At 44.7% G+C, this 27,500-nt stretch overlaps 2 protein-coding genes across 2 annotated transcripts in view; one reads left to right on the top strand and one right to left on the bottom strand.

Moving 5' to 3' along the window:
• Positions 1-2,385: 2,385 nt before the first annotated feature.
• LOC134092111 (parapinopsin-like) lies at positions 2,386-8,818 on the top strand. The gene is made up of 4 exons (XM_062544910.1): positions 2,386-2,848; positions 4,231-4,559; positions 7,825-8,058; positions 8,696-8,818. The coding sequence occupies exons 1-4, from the start codon at positions 2,386-2,388 to the stop codon at positions 8,816-8,818; spliced, it is 1,149 nt and encodes a 382-aa protein (XP_062400894.1).
• Positions 8,819-14,004: 5,186 nt separating this feature from the next.
• cacna1da (calcium channel, voltage-dependent, L type, alpha 1D subunit, a) overlaps positions 14,005-27,500 on the bottom strand; it is a 98,803-nt gene continuing 85,307 nt past the window's right edge. Inside the window, exons 39-48 of the mRNA XM_062544911.1 lie at positions 26,971-27,107; positions 25,987-26,103; positions 24,546-24,647; positions 22,494-22,837; positions 20,448-20,474; positions 19,493-19,621; positions 17,835-17,974; positions 17,339-17,445; positions 15,957-16,280; positions 14,005-14,455 (exon numbers count right to left, since the gene is read on the bottom strand). Of these exons, the coding sequence (XP_062400895.1) occupies positions 14,111-14,455; positions 15,957-16,280; positions 17,339-17,445; positions 17,835-17,974; positions 19,493-19,621; positions 20,448-20,474; positions 22,494-22,837; positions 24,546-24,647; positions 25,987-26,103; positions 26,971-27,107 (1,772 nt within the window). The 3' untranslated portion in view covers positions 14,005-14,110. The remainder of the gene's footprint in view (positions 14,456-15,956; positions 16,281-17,338; positions 17,446-17,834; positions 17,975-19,492; positions 19,622-20,447; positions 20,475-22,493; positions 22,838-24,545; positions 24,648-25,986; positions 26,104-26,970; positions 27,108-27,500) is intronic.

Below are 27,500 nucleotides of genomic sequence, written 5' to 3' on the forward strand. Positions count from 1 at the left end.
CACCAAGAGCTAATAGGCTATCACTGATGATAACTCCGATTACATTAAAATAATCAATAAATAAATAAAATTACTGAAATAAAATAACTGAAAATCTTAGCCACGGTACAATAAAAACTTGAAACTTAAATTTGAAACTTTGAAATTAATCCTGAAATCAAGGGTAATCAAATCAGAGGTCATTAGGCGCCACTTGGAGGTTATCAGTGCACGTGAAAGCAGATGACTGAGAAAGGTCTCTGAGAAACCTGTAAATTGTTATACAGTAACTGAGAAACTGACATGCCTGAAGAAGGGTGTCTTTCAGTGTTACAAACAGGACCCCCAATCCATCCATTCTTTCTCTCTCTCTCTCTCTCTCTCTCCCTCTCTCTCTCTCTCTCTCTCTCTCTCTCTCTCTCTCACACACACACACACACACACACACAGACACACACACAGAGAGAGAGAGAGAGAGAGAGAGAAATGGACCGGGTGTAATATATGTATGGCCACTGGTGGAAATTGTGGCACTGCACCTATAGTTTGCCAATTAAGTACAGGACCAACAGTAGCCTTGACACTGATGCAGTTGCTACCTATTAGGCAAAACATAGTCCAATTGCAAATTTGAACTGTACTGGATGAAATATTATTTTCTTAAAATAAATCTTCTTTCAAAAAATAAAATAAGAATATTATACGAATAATAAAAAACGGGATTGTTCTCGGATGTCGGATGGTCACTCTGCCATATACATCAATTTGTGTTCTGTTCCAACTCGCGAATACACCTCCTGTATGATGGATTTGAAAATTACCCTTTGACATTTGAATTTTTCATGTGGCCACCCACCAATGCCACGTCACAGTGGCACGGGCCCTGCTGATTAGCGCTTGATAATGATGTTGGGGGTGCACGAGAAGGCTGATGTATCACGGGCCGCCACGGACTGCAACCCATCGCAAGGCTATGTGATTAGCTCGGTAATTACATCATACATCAGCGGAGCCGCGGCTGGAACGCGGCGATAAAGAGCTTGGGGACGGACCGAAAGGAGCAGCCACACGCAAGACTCTGTGGTCCCTTCTCATCTGGCCTAAGCCTATGCGATAATCCACCTCCTCGCCTCTCAATTCAATTAGTTTGAAAACGAGTGGCCAGCCTCCCCAATGATTCTGCGAACAGAACACATGTTCTTTGGTTTATGAATGCTATTCTCAATTGTGTATTTCTGAACATGCCCTTGGTTAACATCATTTTAATGAGACTGCCATTTCTCGCTCTTAGTTGGTACACAATGCATACAATTTGACATTTCAGAGACTACTTTTTCCATTTTTACCACTAATTCATATATTCAGCTGAATCTAAAACGGGATTTCAACCGATTGTGACCCATACAGGGCCCACCATTCTGACTGAAGACCACCACTGAATAAAAACTGTGATTCCCACATTGAAACTACACTATTAAATCCATGTTCAGAGGCAGCCTTCTTGAATTTCCCCTTGGGGATCAATAAAGTATCTATCTATCTATCTACCAGCAATGTCTTCCCAGACCACCAGTAGGCCCTGGGCCGCTGGTTGAAAACCCCTGATCTAAACCACCAGCAGCCCCTCCTTTCAGTCTGTAAAATACTTTTGGTAGGTAAAGTTTTCTGTATTTCCAAATGGAAGGAGATGTGAGTGGTACCAGGGGTTGGGTTTAAAGGAACACTTCACCGATTAGCATTAAGCTTTGTATCTTTAGAAAACTAGTCATGTTTTTGAATGGTCGTGCATCATTCCCTCAGTTTGCCTTGAGATGGGAGAAATACAGATTTCAATGAAACCCATGAATAGGACTTCCTGCTGTCAATGATGTAAAATGATGATTTTTACATCATTGAAAGAAAGTCCAACATTGATTTTTAAAGATACAAAGCTTAATGCTAATCGGTGAAGTGTTCCTTTAAACAGATATTCCAGTTGGGTTTGGATTAGGAATATCACGGGTAAGAGCAGTTTTTTAAGCAACAGAAGCAGAAAAAAACATACAAATATAACAATGATTAGATGGCATTCATGTAGTCATTGTGCAGAGTACAAGTCCAGACAACTAAATGCAGTCCCCCCATGAGCCTGTAGTGCCCAGCACATGAACCCTCTCCACACCACGGCTGAACTTTAGATAAAGCTGCAGACCAGCATTAGCACCTGTAATCAAGGGGAGAAGATCAGGGATTAACTTGATGTCTATCCGGATTTTACACACGCAGTGACTGACTTAAATCACCTTACCTGCCCAATAATCTTTCCGCTTCCTGCAGACTTCTTTTTGCTGTGTCTCTGGACACTTTAGGACGAGCACTCGTGTGTGTGTGTGTGTGTGTTGTGAGTGCTCCAATTCCCTCTCACTAATGGCTTCGTCAGTTAACCTTACAGAACCCTACTCCCCCTCCATCTCCATCGCTGAGAACCCCACAGTGGAACCGTTCTTCTTCCCTCGTTCTGGCTACACCGTCCTCTCACTAATGGCTTCGTCAGTGAACCTTACAGAACCCTACTCCTCCTCCATCTCCATCGCTGAGAACCCCACCGTGGAACCGTTCTTCTTCCCTCGTTCTGGCTACACCGTCCTCTCGGTGGTCATGGGGATGGTCACGGTGACCGCGGTGGTCCTGAACGTGACTGTGATCGTGGTGACTGCCCGGCATCGCCAGCTCCGCCAGCCCCTGAACTACGCCCTGGTGAACCTGGCCGTGGCTGACCTGGGCACGGCGCTGATGGGTGGAGTGCCCGCTGTCCTGTCCAACGCGGCCGGCCGACACATCCTGGGAAGGGCAGGCTGCATCCTGGAGGGGTTCTCCGTGGCTCTCTTTGGTGAGTAGAGCGGTTGCTGCTGCAGCCCCCAAACTTTGGAATGCACTTCCCATGGAGGTCAGGTCTGCGGGTAGTACTGACCTTTTTTAAAGGGAGGTTAAAACCCCACCTCTTCAGGATGGCCTTTTACAAACCTGTGACATTACCTTTTTTAGTTCCTTTTTAGCTCCCTATTTATTTATCTATTTATTTATTTATTTATTGCCTTTTCTTTTATTATTTCCTTCTCTTTTGTATTCTCTTTTAAAAAGTGTATCTTATGCCATGACTTCTATTCTTGTTATTTGTATTTTATATGTATTGTAAAGCACTTTGTGATTTTGTCTGTGAAAAGCGACATACAAATAAAATACTGTACTTACTTACTTACTTACTTACTTAGCCTACTCATGGACAATGTGAATGATTTGTGTGATTTCATATGATTCCCTTCAGACAGCTCATGTTTCACTGTTGATTTGAAGTCTTAGAATGTCTAAATATGCTGTATCTTTTAAAATGACACCAGATGATTGGGTCTACTAAATTAATATATAACACTGGGATACTTTTTATACTTGAAACATATCTCAAAGTGGGTGAAATAAGTATTAGTTGAGTTCTATTCTTTCTATATATTGGCATTGGTTTGGCATCCCTCAGATGTTGTTCAAGTGTCTACAGTAGCTAGTTGGACACATGAAGAGGTTTAGAATTGTTACCGAAACTCAGCTGTAGGACATTTATTCTACTGTTGTTTAGAGAGGAGCAGAAAAGAACGGAGAAGAGAATCACAGGATTAAGGTGGACTGCAGACCATCAGTAACACTATAATAGATACGTATTCAAGCAGAACGTATTTCACACACACTCTTTTACATGATAAACATAGGCTATGTACATGCATTTGAAAATAACGTCTTGTTGAGACCTTAGATGTTGATTGAAACTGAGATGTATAAAATGTAGTTGTGTTTTGCGATTGAGACATATGATGTGATAACGAGATGTGGGGACCACTACTATATGTCTGCTCTAGATGTTCAAACGGATGGAAGCTGTTCGCCTGTAGACTAGTAGAACGGCATGTTCAAATTCAAATTCAAATTCAAAAACACTTTATTTATCCCCAAGGGGCAATTCACATAGTAAAAAATGGAAAAAGGTTCGCACACTTGAAATCCTTCTTTTTACTTTCTTTTCTTTTCTTTAGCACAGAATAATGACGTTTCGACCGTGTGGTCTTCTTCAGAATTCACATAGTATCATGGAGTAGAGTACAGTGAAACCTATAAATATCACTATTAAAAGACATGAATAATAACTAATCCATAATAAGTAGATGTGCATGGACAGACACAAGAGTCCTGTGTAATCCTGCTCTCTCTCTCTGGGCTGCTCAGGCATCACGGCTCTCTGCACGGTGGCTCTGATTGCCGTGGAGCGTCTCTTCGTGGTGTGCAAGCCGCTGGGGAGCGTCAAGTTCCAGGGATGGCACGCCGTGGTGGGCGTGGCCATCTCCTGGGCGTGGTCTCTGGTGTGGAACACGCCCCCTCTCTTGGGCTGGGGCAGCTACGCGCTGGAGGGCGTCAAGACGTCGTGCGGGCCGGACTGGCACAGCCGCCAGCCGGGCAACGTCTCCTACATCCTCTGCTACTTCCTGCTCTGCTTCGCCGTCCCGTTCACCCTCATCGTGCTGTCCTACACCTGGCTGCTCTGGACCCTACGACAGGTGCGCCGTATAGTCCCTTAGAACCTCAACCTGGACATTACGACAGGTGTGCCTTATAGTCCCTTAGAACCCCAATCTGGACCCTACGACAGGTGCGCCTTATAGTCCCTTAGAACCCCAATCTGGACCTTACGACAGGTGCATCTTATAAGCTGTGTCTCATTTCAGGGGCTGGATGCTTCGGAGCATTCGTGCTACCTAGCACCGGTCTTCAGTGACCGCATAGACCCGACCTAGCTGGACCAACGGTTTTTTAAACGAGACGGTCTAGCCCAAAAGAACGGCTCTGTTACGTCATGAGTCCGAGCTTGGCCTACTGATCTGTCAAACTCATGTAGGCTACGTGAAAAGCATCCTTTCAACACGCCCATGTCATCAAAACATGTTACATTTAACTCATAGGCTACAACAGTACAACATGCTACTTCTGACTGAGAACAATAATCTATTCGATGTTTTATTTTTTATTTAGCAGACGCTTAGAATAACATTCAGTGCAGAGGAAACGCTAACAAGGAATTAATGTGGCATAGGCTAGGCAATGCCAATCTTATTTTATTATAAGACTAGTCAAAACAGTGATAGGAGGATAGCCTATATGGCCATATTCTATGCTTGCCTTGTCCATCTCCAATTTAAAATAATTTGTTAAACCATCGGCTAAAAGCGGCCACACAACTGTCGCATTAGGCTACTTTTCAAGAGATGGCTATTTCAAAGGGAGTTGGATATAGCGTTCATGTGAGTAGCCTTGTCCTTTTTCTTTCTAGCCTGGTTAAAACCAAACTTTACAGGTAGGGTACAGATGGGCATGGCTAGCGTAATTGCTTTCGCTGCTAGACATAGGCTAATTTCAAAAACATCGGAGGGAATATAACAGGAGTTTAGATAACTGGCTATGGAATTGCAGGATAACGAGCTGTGATCAGCTGATGTGAACTTATGCTGGTCGTTTGCAGGCTTAAATGCTATTGGACTTCGTTGTTAACTGACCTAGCTTGTAGCTCCATTGCAACGTTGACAAACGTCATTGAGGCTCAGCTGATGATCATATCCATGTTATCCATTTAGCAGAAGTTGATCGTCTCTTGCGCAAGTGCTGTTTGTAGGTTTATATCATGTTTATAGGCTATCTCTTTTCATATCTCGATCATGCACAAAGCATCACATGCATTTGCCACATAAAATAGATCGACAAAGTAGGATACTCTATTGGATTGCCCTGAGGAAGACCCGCTCCTGTTGAAGGGCAGTCTCATATAACGGCAGAAGATGCGCTCTCATATGTCGAAACGCGCTGACTTTATCCAATGAAATAAAGGTTTTTTTTTAATGTTTACACTTCATCGGTGTGCCTCGGACCTCTGACTAGCCTACTGCCTTCTACAAACTTTATCACCAAGAAACTTTACATAGGCTACAGGACAGTCGCAGTTTGTTTCAATTCTATTTTTGTCCGTTCCCGAAGAGCTGTTTTTTACTTTAATTAAGCGACCCAACGCAACACTCCTCTCTCTCTCTCTCTCTCTCTCTCTCTCTCTCTCTCTCTCTCTCTCTCTCTCTCTCTCTCTCTCTCTCTCTCTCTCTCTCTCTCTTTCTACGTTAAGCATTCTATTATTGCAGGTTTACAATTAGTGATCAGACTTGCTGTCATTAGGCTTAGGCTACTGATTATATAGCCTACACGAAAACTATCTCCAGCGGCATCGTGTGTGCAGGCTGTGGTTAATTCAGGCTACACATTTTTCTTGAACTGATGGAATTGTATTTGCTAGGTTAATTTGCTAGGGACACATTTGTAATCTATCAAATTTAATCTAGTTTCCATTAGGCTAGATGTCACCAATATGCTTTAAGAAACATTTGGTGGATGTCATTCACCCTTGACTTTACGCAAACGGCCATCAACTAACATTACGATCTTCTAGTGGGAACCAATTATAGGCCTAATAGACTAGCCTAGGCCTACTCACTAGTGATTATCTGAGCATAATGTTAATTGGCATATGACTTGATAAACCATTTGAAAGTGAAAGGCCAATGTTTGAGCTTTATTTAGGAAGTGATTATTTTGATAGCCTACGGAAATCGGCGACATCGTTTAAGCATAGTTCACATTTCAAAAAGTTATTTTGAAACTGAGACTTAACTGAAAATATATAATAACTTCATTTAAATATTATTATAATGTTTATTAAATGTTTAAACGTGTAGGCTAGGCTACTCCTCTGCCGACTATCTCGCCAACTCAATGAAACTCAATGAAACGTCATAAACGTATCGAATCTTGGTGGCCAGGTAGGCCGCGAAGCATACATCCGATGCACACTCCGTTTCGGGGAAAAGAAGGGTGGGTTTGTCGGCCGGATTCGAAGGAGCCCACGGAATGGGACAGTACTAGGCGCGCCACTATGACGCAACCGGTCTACGAATCCGGCCTTAGAACCACGCAGCCCCTGGAATGAGACACAGCTATAGTCCCTTAGAACCCCAATCTGGACCCTACGACAGGTGCGCCTTATAGTCCCTTAGAACCCCAATCTGGACCCTACGACAGGTGCGTCTTATAGTCCCTTAGAACCCCAATCTGGACCCTACGACAGGTGCGCCTTATAGTCCCTTAGAACCCCAATCTGGACCCTACGACAGGTGCGTCTTATAGTCCCTTAGAACCCCAATCTGGACCCTACGACAGGTGCGCCTTATAGTCCCTTAGAACCCCAATCTGGACCCTACGACAGGTGCGCCTTATAGTCCCTTAGAACCTCAATCTGGACTTTACGACAGGTGCAGTTCATATTTCCTTATAACCCCAATCTGGACCTTACGACAGGTGCAGTTTATAGTCCCTTAGAACCCCAATCTGGACATTACGACAGGTGCGGCTTATAGTCCCTTATAACCTCAATCTGGACCTTATGACAAGTGCAGCTTATAGTCCCTTATAACCCCAACCTGGACTTTACGACAGGTGCGGTTTATAGTCCCTTATAACCCCAATCCACCTCCCTAATCTCAAGTGCCATTATCTTATTATACTCCACATCTGTATGCATACCTACATTTATTTGATTAAACAAGGAGTTGTGGTATATGCTTTGCTTCAACCTTGGTTAATTTAGACAAACACTGATTAACCTGGCAGGTAGCACATTTAAAATACTCCTGTGTGCGTGCATGTGTGTGTGTGTGCATGTGTGTGCATGTGTGTGTGTGTGTGTGTGTGTGTGTGTGTGTGTGTGTGTGTGTGTGTGATCTCCTGCAGGTGGCTCAGATGAGTGGTGGAGCTGCTGCTAAAGCCGAGGCCAAGGTGGCGTGTATGGTCGTTGCCATGGTGATGGCGTTCCTGGTCAGCTGGATGCCCTACTCCGTGCTCGCCCTGGTGGTCGTGTTTGACCCCGAGGTCAAGGTCGCTCCTCTTGTTGCCATGTTACCGGTGTACCTGGCCAAAAGCAGCACAGTCTACAACCCCATGATCTACATTTTCATGAACAAACAGGTGCAAATATACTGTACATTGCAGAAATTCACCTGTATGACCATATCAAATCTCACGTCAATCAGAATGTAACTATTATGACAGCAAATCTGTCAGTAGAGCCGGCAAATAAATGCTATTCAGTGAACACTGAGCAAATTCATCTTCAAAATCAGTCTTCTGAACATGAGTGACATAATAAACTTCCCTCATATTCATCCATGAAAGGGAAACGTGCCACGTCAGCAAAATTGCATGAGTTCTTGAACTCCAAACACTGAGAACTGTTATTGTTATGGATTAGTAGGACCCTTGTACAGTATAGTACAGTATTAGTAGGACCCTTGTGTATTTATGCATATGTTGTATGTATCATGTATGAATGTGTCTATGTCGGAACCTGTACCAGAAATCTTGAATTTCCCCTTGGGGATCAATAAAGTATCTATCTATCTATCTATCTATCTATCTACCAAGAGCAGTACTGATAACAAATTCCACCAGCCTGGCTGTGTGGTCATTAAAAATCAAATCAAATCAAATCAAATCAAATCAAATCAAATCAAATCAAATCAAATCAAATCAATAGTGAAAATGCAATCTGCATTGCTGTGGTGGTGAAATGGACGGTGGAGATGACTTTGTTTTGTGTCTTCAGTTCCAGAAGTATGCGGTGCCCTTCCTCTTCTGTGGGTGGAGCCCCTGGGAGTTGGAGGAGTCGGACGACGAGCCTCACACCACCATCTCCTCCGTCGGCAACCAGATCTCCCCCGAGCCATGAGGTCCTGAGGAGGAGGAGGAGGAGGAGGAGGAGGAGGAGGAGGAGGAGGAGGAGCAGCACAGAAGGAGCGCACCACCGGAACTTAGTCAGCGGCCTTACGTGCACACCGTCATTTCCCAACTATTAGCCGCGGCTTATGCATTGATTTGGCAAAATGTCTTCAGCTATGAGGCTAATACACAGAGGCAGTTAATATGGTATTAATATGTTTTTTCTTTTAGCGTGCATGAAACACTGTCCTGCGGCTCATACACAATGTGGCTAATACACAGGAAATGACTGTACTCCAAAATGGAGCACACCAATAACAGCGCACGTATTTCTCCGAGTTGTTCAGTAATTATAAATGTTTCTGAAATGAAGGCCTCTGTAGGAGGGGTGTGTGTTTTTGGTATACCGGTAGGTCAGTAAAGAAGTACTGTAGGTGTTCCAGAGGAGTGGACATTACTGCACGTTTGTGTTAGCAGGTGTGTGTTTTTGGAATAGGTCAGTAAAGAAGTACTGTAGGTGTTCCAGAGGAGTGGACATTACTGCACGTTTGTGTTAGCAGGTGTGTGTTTTTGGAATAGGTCAGTAAAGAAGTACTGTAGGTGTTCCAGAGGAGCGGACATAACTGTGCACGTTTATGTTAGCAGGTGTGTGTTTTTGGAATAGGTCAGTAAAGAAGTACTGTAGGTGTTCCAGAGGAGCGGACATAACTGTGCACGTTTGTGTTAGCAGGTGTGTGTTTTTGGAATAGGTCAGTAAAGAAGTACTGTAGGTGTTCCAGAGGAGCGGACATAACTGCACGTTTGTGTTAGCAGGTGTGTGTTTTTGGAATAGGTCAGTAAAGAAGTACTGTAGGTGTTCCAGAGGAGTGGACATAACTGCACGTTTGTGTTAGCAGGTACAGTACCCCTTCGTTTTCCTCCATCGCTGAATTAGAGAGCTCTTAAATGAGCAAAGAACATTTCATCATCTATTATATATCTTGTATATCACTGTTTACTGTTACATTTGACTATTGTATTGTTGTTATTTTTATGTCGCTTTGGACCAAAGCATCTGCTAAACACCATAACCATAACCATGTATTGGCCAAATGATTTGGATACGTTGGAATGGAACATTGTGCTGTAGAGAAGATTACAGTTTGAGAATATGCCACTCTGATGCTTCATACATTATGATTAAAGATGGATAAAAGTGATCAGACAATAGCACAGAGGAGAGAAAGAGAGGTTTTATGGAAAAAGATAGTCGTGTTCAATCTGCTGTAACTCACATGCACTACCTCTTCCTCAGAATCACTCTACATCATTCTGTTGCTTTCTTTGTATGGACAGGGCATGAAATAAATATTTAATATGCCTGGACAAACATGGGCATACTCCAAGGTTAAATGTCTTCAGTCTGAGTCTATTGTGTTTGTCTGTGCGTGCATCTGTGACGATATAATAGACACGCAGAATTTGAGTGCAAGTTTATTCAGTAATAATCATTAGAAAATAAAATTTCAGCATCGTTTCAGATCAATTCCAGGCCAAAATAAATTGGAAAAATACAAAAAATGTATTGATACAAAACCTAGAGGGAAATTCATGAATGATCTGCTACTAGGGGAGATTATTTTTTTACCGAATAAAAACATTACAGAGCAAATATCATGACCTTCAAGTAGAGAACATTACCACTGATCTGTCTGTCATTATTGTACATATGATACAGATTCTTTTTTTTTAATTATTATTATTACAGCTTCAATAATAATCATAATCATTATAATAATCATACTAACAATAGTAATAGTAGGAGTAGTAATTATGCAATGAAAACATTAAAATGTTGAAATTAGCAGGTGTTTATCTGTAAACGTGAGTGTTGCCAGTCTTTTTTGTTTTTCATTAACCCGCCAACCTGTTGAGGAAGAATGCACCTTTATTTTCGTTATTTTCGTTATTTTCTCCTTTTCGCTGTCCCAGCATTGTAGGGTGGGATGCAAGTGACATAGACAGATTCCACTAAACCGCACACACAGTCACAAGAAAAAGTACAAAATTCTCTCACCTTAATACACAAAAGATTTCAATAGAAAAAAAGAAAAACGAAAAGCACTATACAGTTATTTGTGCAAAGACGAACAGCAATGTGCTAATATGTAAATCCCATTGGTATAGAATGAACCAAATCTTTTTTCTTCTTTTTTTTTCTCAGGAGTCCCTGGCATGAGGTAAAAGTAAGATCTTCTAGTCTTTAGTAGAACACATTTTTCTTGAAAAGTGTTTAAAAATAATGCATATTTTCATTCTTCTTTTTACCAGTAATTGCTACGAATAGTACAATGTGCCTGGAATGCGCATTGGTCCTTTAACAACGTCGACATAAAGACCACATATATTTGATTTTTCTCACAAACAATTGGAAGAGCCCTTTCAGTGTGCACACAGTGGAGACCCCACAGGTTCATGACAGTGTTCGGCTGACTGAAAAGCACAGTACTCACCCTCAACGCACAAACCAATCACGCTCATCATGAACTACAAATCCCATAGGCCCCCTGTTGCCATACATACATACAGCAACCTGTGCTGAAATGAAATTATTTCCAAGGCAGCGCCTTAATGTCACACTAATGTTATTTTTCTCAAAGTTGTCTCGTTAAAGTGGTTAAGTGGCTCCCTCTCTGATAGCTAGGTGTGGCAGAATAGCTTTTAAAGCTGCTGTAAGCGCATTTCAGGACTTGTGAAGCAAAACTCTACATGCTGATAGCATGGTGATAACAGCTGCTCTTGGGTGTCCGAGGCTCCTGGCCACAGTAATGAGCAACTCAGTAATTTCAGCAGCTCAGCAACGTAATCGCAGCGTGACTGCATTCATCAATCAAGGGACTTGCCAAGAGACGAGCATCCTGCCTCCCAAATCTTTTCCATGTGCACAGCACATTAACGCGATGCGAGGCAGTAGAATGGCTAAGTGTGGCAGATGCTAGCTAACAGCGGCTCGCTTACAGCAGCTTTAAGGTGTCTCTCTATGTGATGAAGCCTTAGCGTTCGCTTACAGCAGCTTTAAGGTGTCTCTCTACTGTATGTGATGTAGCCTTAGCATTTCAGATACCTGGGAAGGTACAGGGGGACGAGGATCAAACACTGATATGTTTCCCCTGCACTTATGGAGGTATTTGCAGAAGCCTGACAGGGAGAGTGAGAGAGGAGCAAGAGTGAGAGAGGGAGTGAGTGACAGAGAGAGAGAGGGAGAGAGAGAGAGGGGGAGGGAGAGAAAGAAACAGAGAGAAAGGGGTTTTAATATTGCTTAGCACTCTCCGTCTGACCAGGTCCAGCGTGCCACCCGTCCACATTACCCACAATGCAGCGTCAAAGAGCCTAAAGGGGACCCAGTCCTCTCAGTCACTCCCAAAGGATGCTGGGAAAGTAGCAAAGCCTAACCAATCAGGGGACAAAATGCCGGTAAAAAGGTGTGCTCCTTGTTCCCGTGGTTTAGGACTGTCTCTCCCACTTTGTACATCCTGAGGAGAAGTCAATGGAGAAGGCATCTCTGACTGACAGCTGAAACCTGGCTAAGGTTCTTCTATATATATATATTTATGTCATACATACATATGCATGTATGTATGTATGAGTCTGTAGCTTGTTAAATCAGAGACTAATTGAGCAGCATGGTCAATGCACAAATGCATTTTACATGGAACCGCTTCGGCTCATTTTCCTTGCAAGAGAAGATGCAAGCCGACGAACAGAGACAACCCGATCTGAGCCTCCCCTTGCAGAAGAGAGCGCATCAGTTTGCCCCGGTTCTAGAGCACAGACCCGTTTAGGAGACTGCAGTCGCTCCGGTTCTAGAGTACAGACCCGTTTAGGAGACTGCCGTCGCTCCGGTTCTAGAGCACAGACCCATTTAGGAGACTGCAGTCGCTGGAGTCGAAGCCCTAAAGACCCCTGGCTAAGGAAGAGCTCTCGCTTTAAAAACAATGCAGGCTGGCTGTGTCAGGGGAGGGATACTCTGCACTGTTCTTTTTTGTTTTTTTGCAAGTGGAAACGTATGGAAAAGAACACGATCGTCATTATCCCATGCAGATGTTACACCCTCTTGAAATCAAAGAAAACGCTCAAAATGGTATCATCTGAAAGTGAGGATGCATATGTGAGAAAACAGAACAGGCAAATCAATCCTGAAGTACAGTACCTAGTAAAAGAAAAGCTGTCTCTCTTTCAGAGGAGAACACGAACAAGAGTCAATATTGCTGATTTTTTTTCATACCGTACATAATTTCAAAATATATAATGTCTCTATACAAATTGTTCTTTCATTTTTATATACATTACAAGTAATGTACAGTAACTTTATTATGAAATATTAAACAGACTATTGTAAAATTGAAAAATAACCTGTAGGCTAGTGCATTCAACACAAATGCTGAGATCTCTTCAAAAGTATATCCAGTTTGATAACTCAATAGGTAGGTATGATATTCTTTTTCTTTTTTTTTTACTGTAAACGGGTATCAGTTTTAAACTCTTATTGTTCTTCGCTATTTTATAATTCCTGTAATTAACATTTTAAAAAATATTTGAAGGGGGGAATTGAAGCTTAGAAAACCTACTCAGGAGATTGGGTGGGCATGGGGGGATATGCCTGTCTTTGCTTGCATTGAAAACGTGCTTGATATGCAAACCCTTAATAAAGTGACCGAGGTAATGACATCTTAAACCTGATTGTCATCACCTGAAAGTAATCATAATAACCATAATAGTAATTTTAATAATATATACTGTATATATAGAAAGCCCAACCCCCTTGTATCTTGCTCCCCAGCTATTGGTCCATTCCCCCTCGTTCTCAAGGTGACAGCACAAGCTGGCCAATAGTGCTTCACCCTGGAGACTGCTCGGCGTCAGGCCTGCTTCCTCCCCAACAGGATTAGCATCGTCATCATTAGTCCAGACGGGAGGAAGCTGGAGCTCCAGGCAACAGGACATTGGGCGCGGCGTCGCCATGGCAAGCAGGGTGGAGGAGCTGGGGGGGGGGGGGGGGGGGGCGATGGAGGCAGGCATAGTGGGGGGGGGGGGGGGGGGTAGTGGAGGGGTGACCATACAGTCTGTCATCCAGGTGCCTTTTCCATTTACTTTAAAAAGGCACTTCTTTTGGTCGTGAGCAAGTAGATGCATTGCAGTCTGTGTGTGTGTTTTTTTTTAAATATATAAAGTTGCTGAGATGTCATGTTTTTGGGGGCGGTGCCCCGACCCCAGGGAAGACTGGTCACTGTGCGTCCAGTGCGTGTGTCGGCCCGTGGGGCTGCTATAACGTGGTGATGCAGATCATCTCGTCCGCCAGGTCCTCCTCGTAGCGCGCCCGCGGCTCCAGCTCCTCGTCGCTGTAGCTGGCCGACACGTCCTGGAGGTCGTAGTCCTGCGGGCTGAGGATGGGGAACATGTTGACCCCGTTAACCCCGTTGACCCCGTTGACCCCGTTGACCCCGTCGACCCCGTTGACCCCTGGCGGGATGCCGCCGTTCAGCAGGTGGCTGGCGGCGCTCTCCATCTCGTCGATGGTCATCTCGCAGGCGTCGGCGATCTCGTGCTTGGTCGCCGCCACAAACTTTGGGTCCTTGGCGTACCTCCCCAGACCCTCTGAGATCAAGACCTTCAAGGCCACAGGGACAAGGACACACACACACACATGAGCATTATCACACTCTTGCAGAGAGTTAAGCAATAAGCCCCGAGAAGCCATCGTTTGCGCTGATGTTAGAACAGCTAAGGGGTGTTGGTAGGCAAGCGGAGTGCCTAAAACCCTCCCTTACGTGTTCTAAAATCAGTGCAAACAACGGACTCGAGTGGCTTATTGCTTTTCTAAAACTGTTACTGTACGTCTATTTGGCAAGATTTCATGAAACAAAGGCACAGCAACAAAAAATGTAATGATGTATTCATAGATAATCATTCTTCTGCCAAAAAATTTATCTGAATGGTTGCCATGCAATATCGACGCACAACTCTAACTTTGTGTTGACCGCATTTCGTTCTATAGTAATGCGTTAAGGTGTTTGTTTGTGTTGGGTTTTACACCGGCATCCAATGCGATTCAGCCAATCATAATTAAGGACCGTAACTATCCAGCTGGAACAGTATCCCTATTACTAGTAATATGAATTAAGGATATGAATTAAGCCACCAGATGGAAGAATTAGTCCTTACACTCCTTGTCATCCATTTTCAGCATACTGGTTACTCATTGAGCTCTACTGTGGTACTCGGTGTGTTGAAAACTGACAAAAAGGGTCATGCTCTTGCAAATGAACAAATGGACACAACTACAATACCAGGTGTTCCTGGTGTGCATTGGCAATGTTATAATCACCATTTAAAACCATTATATTAAAGGTAGTGTATGGAATACACATTTTTTGCAAATCACTTGAAATCCTATTCCTAACCCCTACAGCCACTGAGTTGGAAGCACTGAAATGAAAATTAAACACGTCAATCATCTGCGGAACGGATCTGTCGAAAAACTCCAGCCAATTATATTCTTGACCCTCTAGCATCATTTCACAGCTCGTTCGTCAATCTAACGGTCATACTTCTTAAGGTACAAAAACTCTTTTAGTGTTGCTTTAACCAGAGAGGGTTAAAGCGGAGCGAGAGGCGCAAACGTTCGACCATTTCCGCGTTCTGTCTTCGCAAAGGGGAGGGGGGCGAAATCCCCCTTTAAGCAGACCTAGAAAGTGACGTTACATTTGAACTGAACTGTCTGCCGATCGATATCCCACTATGACGTCTTTGCGACACGCCTCTTTAAACAGACAGGAACTGTTTGAATTTAGCTTCCATAGAGATGCATTATGTTGCTCTATCTTGTCAGTAATGCAGGATCTTTGCTTTAAAGTGACACTTCACCGATTAGCATTAAGCTTTGTATCTTTAGAAAACCAGTCATGTTTTTGAATGGTCGTACATCATTCCCTCAATTTGCCTTGAGATGGGAGAAATATGGATTTCAATGAAACCCATGAATAGGACTTCCTGTGATGTAAAATGATGCTTAATGCTAATCGGTGAAGTGTCCCTTTAACCAACTACATGGTGTTGCTATTGGAGCTCTGGCGTCCGCAGGCTTGGTTCTCGGTGCCTTCGTGTCTTACCGCCTCCACCAGGCTGGTGGCGCTGCCCCTCTTCTGGTGGTACTGGTTGCGGAACTCGGGCGGCACCTGCAGGTGCGCGGGCGAGTAGGTGCGCTGCTGGAAGTCGTGCTCGTCCGTGTACCAGGAGCTCTTGCGCACCGAGGCGCGGCTGCCGCCGCTGCTGACACTGTCGCGGAGCGGCCGGTCCACGCGGATCAGCGGCGTGTAGTACGGCGAGCGGTCCTTGCTGGCCGGCGTGGCGGGCGGCGTGGCCCAGGAGCGGGTGGAGTGGGTCGGGGAGAGGCGGTGCGCCCGGCTGGAGTCCAGGCCCGCCACCGCCATCACCTGCAGGGGGCAGACGCAGGGAGAGAGGGCAGCGTGAGAGGGACATCTGTGCACAGCCACACGCTATTTCAGGAGTGCTATTTCACTTATTGTCTAAAACAGGTGCTCTTTGGTATCAAGGATATTCAATCACTTAGGGAGTAAGGGCAGCGTGAGAGGGACATCTGTAGGCTGGGTGAACCCTGCCTGAACTTCCGGGGAATTTGAATTTCGCCCGTCAGCTCAGGCTGGAAACCAGCAGATCTATTTCCTCTGTTTACTGCCAGAACCGTTGGCTCCAATCAGAAACGGCCATACTCTAGTCCTGGCACGCTATTGGCCGGTGACGTGACGTGTAGAAACAAAGCGCAGCCTCCCCAGACTAATGTTCAATCTTAAAAGATTGAGTTTAGTATGGTGAAAACCAGACTAGGACATCTGTGCACAGCCACACACTAGTTTCGATTCTGTGAACTATTACTCTTGGAGAAAAGGGGATCCAAAATAGGATATAGTTCCTATTTTGCCTGATGAAGATGTGTTGATCGAAACATTGCCTCTTACAGTAAATAAATAAAGTGTGTTTTGGAGCCATTATACAGTTTGCAGGCTTTCCCCTTCTCTCATTTTGTCTGGCACCTGTTAAAACAAATGTTTGGATGTGCGCACCCGTCTCTAAAAAAACTATTACTCTTGACATTTGACTGGATTTTACTGTACTGTTTTACACATTGTCACCGTATTTTTGTTATGTCAACCACAGCTGCCAGTATTCTACTGTAAATTACACAGATTTTTGAGTATAAGTGTACAACTGTACATATTATTAAAAATATATAGCTACTTCCTTGATTCTTCATTTAAGATAATTCAATGTTTCTACCACAGCTATAAACTATTTGGGATTTTACGGTCTATTACTGTTGCCATATGACAGTTTTCGCTGTAATATTTTTTACAGTGACACTGAATTAGATGACATTATATATTCCATACATATTACACACCAATGGGCAAATCAGAACAGTAGTGTTTAGTGTGTGCGTGCGTGCGTGCGTGCGTGCGTGCGTGTGTGTTACCTGATGCTGCATAAGGTGCAGAGGTAGAGCGGTGCGCTGGTGGGGCAGGTCGTCTTGGCTACCCTGTCTGCGCAGACACTCAAAGTTGAAGGACGGCCGTCTGTGGGCTGTGTGTGTGTGTGTGTCAGACCAGACACCAGACACGGAGTGTGAGGAGGGAGGGAAGGGGAGTGAGTTAGTCTCTCTCTCTCTTTATCTCTCTCTCTCTCTCTCTCTCTCTCTCTCTCTCTCTCTGTCTCTCTCTCTCTCTCTCTCTCTCTCTCTCTCTCATCAAAGCAGTTCAAAGGGTCCATGCCAAAGAGGGATGATGGACCAATGCAATACCAATGACCAGTTACCAGTTAAAAATGACAAAAACGCAACAATGCTTTCCTATAAACCATCCCAATAAACAAAATCTAGGCCATCAAGTATTACACCTGAATTATGATAAAGAAAAATCAAATATGGCGCATTCAAGTGTACCTTGAGGTGTGGGAGGAAGTAGCAAGTGTACCTTGAGGTGTGGGAGGAAGTAGCCGTCTCTTCGGAGATCTCCTGGAGTCGTGGTACAGGGGCTGCTCATCATCGTCATAGTAACTGTCGGGATGATGGTAACCCCGGGGGGTCTCGTACTCCTGGTCGCTGTTTGGATACCTGTGCAGGTGTTCCTCAACATGACTGCCTCAAAGACCACAGTACTGGGGGCATGCGTGGACATGCTCTACACTCACCAGATATAAGTGCCTCAACACCAATCCCTCACATCAAACTTAAAGGAACAGTATGTAAGAATTGTATTTCAATTAATCATAAAATGGCCCTGATATGTCACGAGACATTAAAAACTCATGCTCATTTCAAATACTTATATCACTGACAACAGCAGTCCGGCCAGGATATTGTCGTTTAAAAAGTTTAAAAAGTTGCAGCCCTCAACTGATGTTGATGTTTACATATTATGTGCTTTGGCCTGATGTGCTCCACCTATCTACTAATCACAAAGTCAGTGGTGTTTCAGCATCCGGGTTGCCAACTTCAACTCAGGGGTGAGGGGGAGGAGGAGGGGATACGCCGCTCTACAATATTTTGAAAGTGATTGCAGTACCAGTTTTGGCTAAAATCCTACATACGGTTTCTTTGTAAGGCCTAACAGCATCGCTGGCTAGCAATGAAACGTTCAGAAGACGCTTCTGTCTTGTATTGTCCTGAGGGGGTATTGTGTTGCTATAATCACTTGTACATTCTGACTGCATAACTGCCTATTAAAATACTGTACATCAATACTTTTGACAAAGAATATCACTTACGAAAGATTGTTCTTACAGCTTACAAGCTTCAAGCTTCCAAACCCTGTGTGCTTATGGCAGCAGCCAATTATTCAGTCCAGTGAGCATCTATACAGAAATAACTGACCTCTAATGCCTCAGTCAACAAATCCCAGACATGCTTTTTTTTTTCACAGAGTTCTGAGAACTCAACTAAAGGTCATAACCTACAGGCTATTGAACTAAGCATCATTAGCTTTAAAAGATGTTTTCTTTTTTTGGCTCAACTAAACTGCTCATTCTGTCATACTCTAGATTGACATGCTGTGTGTATGAAATCAAATATGTAGCTCAAGCTCAGTACAGACTTGTTGAAATGACTAGAGCTAGAAGCTAGAGCTATGTATGCCAGGGTGACCAGACGTTCCTTGTTTGAGGGGACAGTCCCCGTTTTTGGTTGCCTGTCCACAGGAAAATACAGAAAAACTACCTACCTATGTCCCCATTTTTTGAAGATAAAACTTGTATTTCAACTATATATTTCAAGCAGATTGATAATCAAACTGAAAATGTTTTTTTCACATTTTTGGGATTATGTCCCCGGTTTTGGTCTCGGTCGTCTGGTCACCTTAATGTACTGTATGTACTCAAGAAATGTACTTCATTCATTGTCTTTGTACTTGTACTCTGCACAATTACAATAAAGTTGAATCTGGTCTAATCTAGAGCTGACCATAAGGATAGTCCAGTAGTAGATGCCACGTGTGAAAGTAGGTGTGAATGCGTGAGAGAGACAGGGGACTCTACTTGTCTCCAGAGAGCATGCTGTCTAATCTAGAGCTGACCATATGGATAGTCCAGCTGTACCTGCCAGGTGTGAGTGTGTGCGAGGGCCAGGGGACTGTACCTGTCTCCAGAGAGCATGCTGTCGTCCTCGTAGAACTCCTCCCCACTAAAGTACTCGGCGGAGAAGCGATCCTCGTCGAACTCCTCCTCCCTGCGGATGGTGGGCCGGCGCCTGTCGCCCGCGTGCGACCTACAAGGGGGGGGGGGGGGGGGGGGGGTCACAGGTCAGAGGTCAGAGTGTGCACGCTACACGGCGGAGGGGTTGCAGCTTGACCATGCAGTGCCATGCAGACGTTCACCTCCGGGGTGGGGGGTAGGGGGGAATGAGGGGTGGGGGGGGGGGGATAGGGAGGGGGTTAGGTAGGAGGTAGGTAGGGGTGTTGGTGGGGAACGGGGGTTGCCAGATAAGCCCTGAGTCTGCGCGAGCACAGCCCCCATCAACATGACAGTGAGAAGCTTCAGAGCGAAACATCCTCGAGCAACATTCCAACACTACCATCTCTTAAAGGAAGACTCACGCGCAGTATTCTCAGCCTGTTTGTTTGGCAGTAATCCTGTCAAAGATCTCCAGTGAGAGAGTTTTACTTTTACTACAAGTTCAATTCATATAAATGGAGTCATCCTTTAAGGCCAGCCATTCATTCACTCACTCACTCCTCATTCCTCCTCACTCCTCCTCCTCCTCCTCCTTAGCTCTCCTCCTCTCGTTGCAGACACATGCAAACAGCAAGCCTGGTCTGGGCATTTCACTTCACGGTCACCTCCTTCCTTTCCCGCACCTGGACCGAGCACTCACCACACCCACACACACACACACACACACACACACACACAGCACTCCCAGTGGTGCCCGTGTGTGATGTGGGGAGAGGGAAGGCGTGCAGTTTGGCTGCCACTACTACAGCACTGATACAGAATGCTGCCACCTGCTGGCCACATAGGAGAATAATCTACTGGTTTCCTGCAGCTACTGTTGGTGGGCCTGATTAAAAACCTCCTGACACCCATAGACATACCTAATATAGGTCTCAAAGTAGCGCCTTCTGTCCAGTGAGCAGAGAGATGGTTAAGAGAAAGCATTTGGTTAGGAAGAAAAGAGGGAGAGAACAGAGAAAAAGAAAGGGGGAAGGTGGTGAGGGGATGACATATATATATCAGTATATACAGTATATGAGCCATATACCACATACTTATTATATATGTGCAGCGCTCAGGAGTGGGAGAATGCAGCAGCAGTGGGGATGAGAACATGAGGGAGGGCTTTTAATTTGAAGTGCGCCTGCTGTTGATTGGTACTAGTCGGGAGCGTACCGATGTTCCCTGGGTCTTATGTCCCAAAAAGGGTCTGTGAAATGTATTGTGTGGCTGGGGAACATAGGACCCTTTTGTGGAGAACCGGGGAACATAGGACCCAGGGGAACATGGGGATGACCCCCGCTATTCTGCTAGCTCCACAAGACACCATCAAGAGCATAGCACAGGCACTCAGAGATGCCAGAGCCCACTCAGGCATCTAGACACCCTTATGCTGAGACACACATAAGCCATACGCCTGTGCTGCTGAGGATGCTATGCACTCAGGCATCTAGACACCCTGATGCTGAGACACACATAAGCCATCAGCCTGTGGTGCTGAGGATGCTATGCACACAGAGGCATCTAGACATCCTACATCCTGATGCTGAGACACACATAAGCCATCAGCCTGTGCTGCTGAGGATGCTATGCACTCAGGCATCTAGACATCCTTATGCTGATACACACATAAGGCATAAGCCTGTGGTAGTGAGGATGCTATGCACACAGAGGCATCTAGACATCCTTACGCTGATACACACATAAGCCATCAGCCTGTGGTGCTGAGGATGCTATGCACTCAGGCATCTAGACATCCTTATGCTGAGACACACATAAGCCTGTGGTGCTGAGGATGCTATGCACACAGAGGCATCTAGACATCCTGATGCTGATACACACATAAGCCATCAGCCTGTGCTGCTGAGGATGCTTTGACATGTGTCATGTGGGGGTGAACTGACTGTGGATACTAAAACTCATTAGCAGAGACATTTCTAAAAGAGGGGGGGGGGTCTTTTCAACCCTGTTCCTGCCCCCTGCCTCTCATAACCCAGACACAACTGGCTGAAATGAGCAGGATCAAATCTGGATCAAATCAGGATTAAATCTGGATTAAAATGAAGTGACTAGCACCATGAGGTGTGTTAAGCTATTTGAGCCTCGAAGGTAACGTAAAGATCCGCACACCGAAAGGGTTCCCAAAGATGTATATTTTTAATTAAGTACCATTTTGGGCTTTTGCAGCCCTTCCTCAGACTTTCAAGCTATTTGAGCCTGCCATAGTCATTGCAGTAATGATACATAATGTTTTGTTTTGTTTCTTTTACATACTACTACTTGTACTACTATATGTACTAAGAAATCCTTTGGCAATACAATTGTATTTGTCATGCCAATTAAGGTAAATTGAATTTAAAAATTAAGGAAAATTAGGTTTGCTAAGTTATTTGGACCTACTACTGTATGAACAGTAGGGTAAGATGAAAATCATGACATGTACAGTAGAGGGTCTAAGTAGCAAGAAGTCTCATAGGGGGTGTACTCCAAGGATGGACATTGATGTATGTAAGAAATGTATGTAAGAAATGAAAATCCCAAGGTCAGAGTGGATCTGAGAGGAACGTGATGACTCCTGAGGTGACCTAAAGTTGTGGTCATGGATGGTGGAAATGACCTGAGAGTGGCCACAGGCAGTACAAGCCCGTCCGTGATAAAGAAATGAGTGATTTGTTGAAATGCTGCACGTGTGGATGAGTGAAGAGTTTAACGTTATTTTTTTGTTTAAAAAGAAAACTCTTGACGCTCTACAGGCTAGACTCTTTCTCAGTGTTTAACCTGCATATTCACATCAAATACACACACACACACACACACTCGCAATCTCAGAAACACGCGCACACACACGGAGACACTGCTGCAAATGACACACACACATACTACACAGACAACACAAGCACCCCCAACAGGTGGTGCGTCGTCATCACCTTTGTCCGCGAGGCGTCCGGGGCTTGTCGTAGTCATAATAGGAGCCGCCCGCGTAGCCATTGGGCGGTAGGTGCTCGTAGAAGCGATGGTGCCCGCCGTTAGGCAGGCTGGACACGTTGGCGTTGTTGAGGTTGATGTTGGTGGACTTGGGCGACTTGCCGTAGGAGTTGGAGTGGTGGTGGTGGTGGTGGTGGTTGCCGCGGTGGTGGTGGTGGTGGTGGTGGTGGTGGTGCGGGTGGGGCAGGCCGTGGCTGTTGTTGTGGTGCTGCGTCGCCATGGCACTGGCGCGACCCAGCCTGCCCACCGGCTGGTCCATGTGGGCGTAGTGCGGAGGAGGCTGCACCTGCAGTAGGGGTGGGAGTTGGCAAAAGGATGACAACTCGATACCATTGCGATATTTGGGCCACAATTCGATATTATTGCGATTCTAAACATATGTGACCCTTCAGAGCGAAATCAGTCGCTTTGCACACAACACTATTTTGAGAAAATCCACAATAAACAAACTTCCGGGTTAAAATGTTGAATTTCACGTTTTCGCATAATTCGACAGTATACTGTCTACAGTTTCATATTGTGAACTCATTTCGCAGAAAAACATACGTTTTGACCCGGCGAAGATTCAACACATTTGCAGTCATTCCCGTTGTCCACGCGCTGCTTAAAAAGGTGATTTCTCCTCTTCTGGCATATCGTGACAGGAGAACCATGTCAACTTTAGATGTGGTTATCTTAGCGATAGTTTGTGTAATGCCCTCGATATACATACAGTATCGCTGGGAAAGCTTAGTTTATGGCCGCTCATGTGAGCACAATAACTTAAAGGAGTCATAGAACGCATTTTTTGACCATTACAAATTGATCTTTGAGCCTAAATAATGTCATATGTAAATTTGTGGGTCTGAAAACGCCCCAGGAGCACTGCTAGATCGCCTAATACAAGGTCATAAATAAGCCTTGCAACGAAACAGTTTGTTTTACCCGCCCACTCAGCAAGTTCATGAATATTCAAATGAGATGCGCGCTGATTGGTCTATTGGCCGATATGTCCTGAAAGTTGATTGGCTCAATCCACCGGTCTGAAGCTAGAGCAAAGTGAAACTACGTTTACTGCTGGTAAATAAAGCCAAAGTCTTTGATAAAGCTATCAACAATGGATATAAATAAGGAATACAGCCGTACATGTATAAACCGAGTCAGAAGACGGTTCTGACGAAGATGAAGTGCAGCAGATTCCCCAACAGAATGAATGTGTTAGATTGGTAAGTTTTATCAGTACATTTCTTAGTATAGTAACTCTCCAAAGTTAGCTGTAATAACGCTAGCATTACAACGTCTCTGCCATAGACCACATATCTAGATACTAGCATCGTAAGAGCAGTTTAACAAGAATTATTAATCGAAGGTATGCAAATGAGAGGGGTGTATCGAGGGGGATGGGCGCCTATTACGTGTTATCTGAGCTCTGTTCAGATTGGAGCATTTCAACACGGCTGTTTCTATTTCCCAATTTGCATACGAAAGCAGGCGGGGGACGCGGTAAAGTCTTTGGTGTTGTCCTTTGGACACTGCTCGCAGCCTAAATTCAACAGGAACAAGGTGAATGTGGTTTTGAATTCTAGGACTCCTTTAATTTTGTAAATTTCACCGAAGCGACTGCTTTGCAGGGTCACATATTGCGATTTGATTCTGCGATATATTGCTATTCATGTCTCACACATTATTCGAAGGCATTACAAAAAATAAGGAAAATAACACTGTTCAACTCACTTTGTCATGGCATGGTGCATATCAAGGTCCTTACTATTTGCTTTTTGTTGAAAACCAAAATACACCCACACTTTCGATGTGATTAGGTGTCGTCTATAACAGGCTGTGATTGTGAAGCCATTTTTATTTGAAAGTAAACTCGACTCAAATAAAAGTAAAATAGACAATCAAATTCTATAATTAAGTATTGCGATACTTTGAGCTACTAGTATCGATATAATTGCAAGCACAAAATATCGCGATACTGAACAGAATCGCAATATTTTTCCCCCACCACTAACCTGCAGCGGCCGCTGGGTGGCGTTGGTCTGGTGGCCCGTTGGCCGGCCGCCGCCATGGTGACCCACGTGGTTGACGTGGTTACCGAACAGACCGCCGTTGCGCTGCGGAGGAAGGCTCGGGGTCAACAAAGATCAGCCGACAGACACATGGATCATTCTAGAACACTGCACCAAAAAACCACTGCGCTAGTGTGTCTGTCCTCGTAAAGGAGTACTCTAAGGCTATGTACACACGTAGCCGGGTATCTTTAAAACCGAATATTTCCCCGCCCCCCCCCCCCCGTTTATAAAATAATTTTATCCACATTACCTCGTTTTTGAAAAAAAAAAAAAACCTTCCACACATAACCGAACATCTGCGTTTTCAAGGCACTCAGATCCATGCTTCTGCAGTGAACAAAGGTCGCACGTTTGACGTCAGAGCAGATTTGTTGGTGTTTTGGCGCATATTCTGACGTTCGGAACCGCAGATCTCCGGTTATCTCTGGCTACACGCCAATTTATAAATGGAGAATTCGCAGATCTTCACTTTGCCCGGAGTTTTTTTTAAACATTTGTTTATATGCGTTGTCGTGTGGATGACGGGTCCAAACATAGAAGAAGAAGGTCTAACGACCGAAAGCTAGCTATCAGTAAAGCTATTTTTCACAAAGACTTGTAGTGTGCGGATTCTTCTCTTAGATATCGGGTCCAAACGTAGAGAAATACCTTCGTTTAAGCAGATACCCGGCTACGTGTGTACGGGGCCTAAGCTCCCGTGATAGTTCTAGACATCTCATGGGCAGAACAGAAGCGGTAAAAGTTGGTTTGATGGCATATGGTGTTATGTGTGAATCCGATGAAGAGACAACCCCCCTCTCCTTCATCTCAACTGAACTCAGCTCAACTGAACTTGAGGAGAGCGCAAACAAAAGCATGCCAGTGCGGGGTTATGTCTTAGTAGTCTTTTACATTCTCCAGGCTCAAGCTAGCCACCTACAATTCCAATTCAATTTAGTTTCACTAATAGAGTGCCAAAACATTACATATTAAATACTCAACTTTACTGAACAAATCTATAGCTACTATCCTATATCCACTATACAAACCTATAGCTACTATTCTATATACACTATACACAGCTATAGCTACTATATCCACTACACAAACCTATAGCTACTATCCTATATCCACTAAACACAGCTATAGCTACTATCCTATATCCACTACACACAGCTATAGCTACTGTACTATATCCACTATACACAGCTATAGTTCCTATCCTATCTCCTGTACCTCAGTGATGTGAACAGATTACAGGTAGACTTCTCCAGAAGTGCATGCACCCGAGGAGATAGAGTGTGTTGGTCTGTTGGTGTGATACAGTATCAATAAGGGTGTTATGAGGCCCTTAGTAAGAGCAGTGAGGAGGCCTCAGATGTCGTGGTGAGGAGTCATTTACCCTATAGATCTCCTCGTCCTCGTCAGGCATAAAGTCTACTAGCTCCTCGTCCTGCAGGTCACATGATATCGCTCGGCGGATTTCGGGCCCAATATCATGCAGCGTACGGAGCCCGGCCTGAAACCATGACAACAGAGGTGCTAAGAGCCCGCACAGGGCCAAATGCCAAGAGACAATTACGGACAAGAAGACACACAGACACACACACACACACACACACACGAAGACAGGACTGGACCGTTGACAGGACTGGACCGTTGGATTTGGACACAGCTGGACTGACAAATGTCGGGACAGGCTTAACAGACAACTCATTCCTCCAGAGGTTTGGCCTTTTCAACTGAGTGAGCATGACTGGTGTGTGACATCCACTCTACACTTTGCCAATCAAAAACATAGAGCAACACTACCAGTGTGTGTTGGTGGCGGAGTTAACATGGTATCTGGTAGGGCACATCCGGGAGTGCTAAACACATCTGCTCATGACATAACATGCGTGTGATGGAGGGTGGGTGAGCGTCTGCGGTAGCGGCAGAGGCGTTAGTGAGGCTCCTCAGCTGGAGGGTGTTCAGCTCAGTGGGATGGAGTGAGGGGGGGAGGTGAGGAGAGACCACTGGACACTCGTCTGACCATGAGGATGGATGTGAGTCAAAAACATGGGGCTACTGTAACTGGACGAGTCCTGGGGCTGGGATGGGAGAGTGACCTCAACCACAGTGGCCTCAACAGACACAACCAATTATCGCTGATGATAATCACAGACCAAGGACAAACAACTGACCTCCACACCACAGACGGACTAACAGGACAAATCTCAGACACACACAGAAGACCACATACATCACATTTAACAATGTATTGCTTTATTGTTAAGTTATGCATAGGCATGAGATTGAGAATAACACACACTCACATTAACACACACACACACACACACACACAGTCATACTGTACATATACACACACACACAAATTGCAACTCACCTGCAAGGCCATGGCCGTGTTGTTGGACTGTGACGGGTGGACCCCCACCAGACCCTCCTCTTTGCGTTTCTTGAATTTCCTAAAGTAGTCCTGTATCAGGAAGGTGGCATAGAACTTCCCCACGGTTACCTCATCATCTGAGTGAACAGACCACACACACGCTCCCTGCGTGAGCAGCGACATACTTCCTGTCTGGCTGGGCCCGCCCTCCGACCTTCCCCCTTGCCCAGCCTGCTCCCTCACTCCACCAATCAGCTCTCTTCTGATCACCGATCAGCTCTCAGCACACAGAATTCGATTGGACCGTAGAGATGTACGTCACCCCGGCTCAAAATACTTTTTTTTTGATTGCCTGAGATGGATATGATCTCACACCATGTGAGCCTCTGTGATAACTTAAGATATATTCACCTTTCTCATGTATTTGGAAATACATGTACATCATGCCAACATTACTGTATTTTATTTTATGCTATTTCATCATGCAATGTTACTTTTTAACACCAGCTACCAGTGCTTTGAATGACTAA

Source organism: Sardina pilchardus, chromosome 9, assembly GCF_963854185.1.
Source record: "Sardina pilchardus chromosome 9, fSarPil1.1, whole genome shotgun sequence".
NCBI lineage: Eukaryota > Metazoa > Chordata > Actinopteri > Clupeiformes > Clupeidae > Sardina > Sardina pilchardus.

Excerpts from the sequence above, each read along its gene's own strand:
- LOC134092111 (XM_062544910.1), top strand. The coding sequence starts at position 2,386 with ATGGCTTCGTCAGTTAACCTTACAGAACCCTACTCCCCCTCCATCTCC. Across the intron at positions 4,560-7,824 it reads TGCTCTGGACCCTACGACAG|GTGGCTCAGATGAGTGGTGG; the intron begins GTGCGCCGTATA and ends GATCTCCTGCAG. Across the intron at positions 8,059-8,695 it reads ACATTTTCATGAACAAACAG|TTCCAGAAGTATGCGGTGCC; the intron begins GTGCAAATATAC and ends TTGTGTCTTCAG.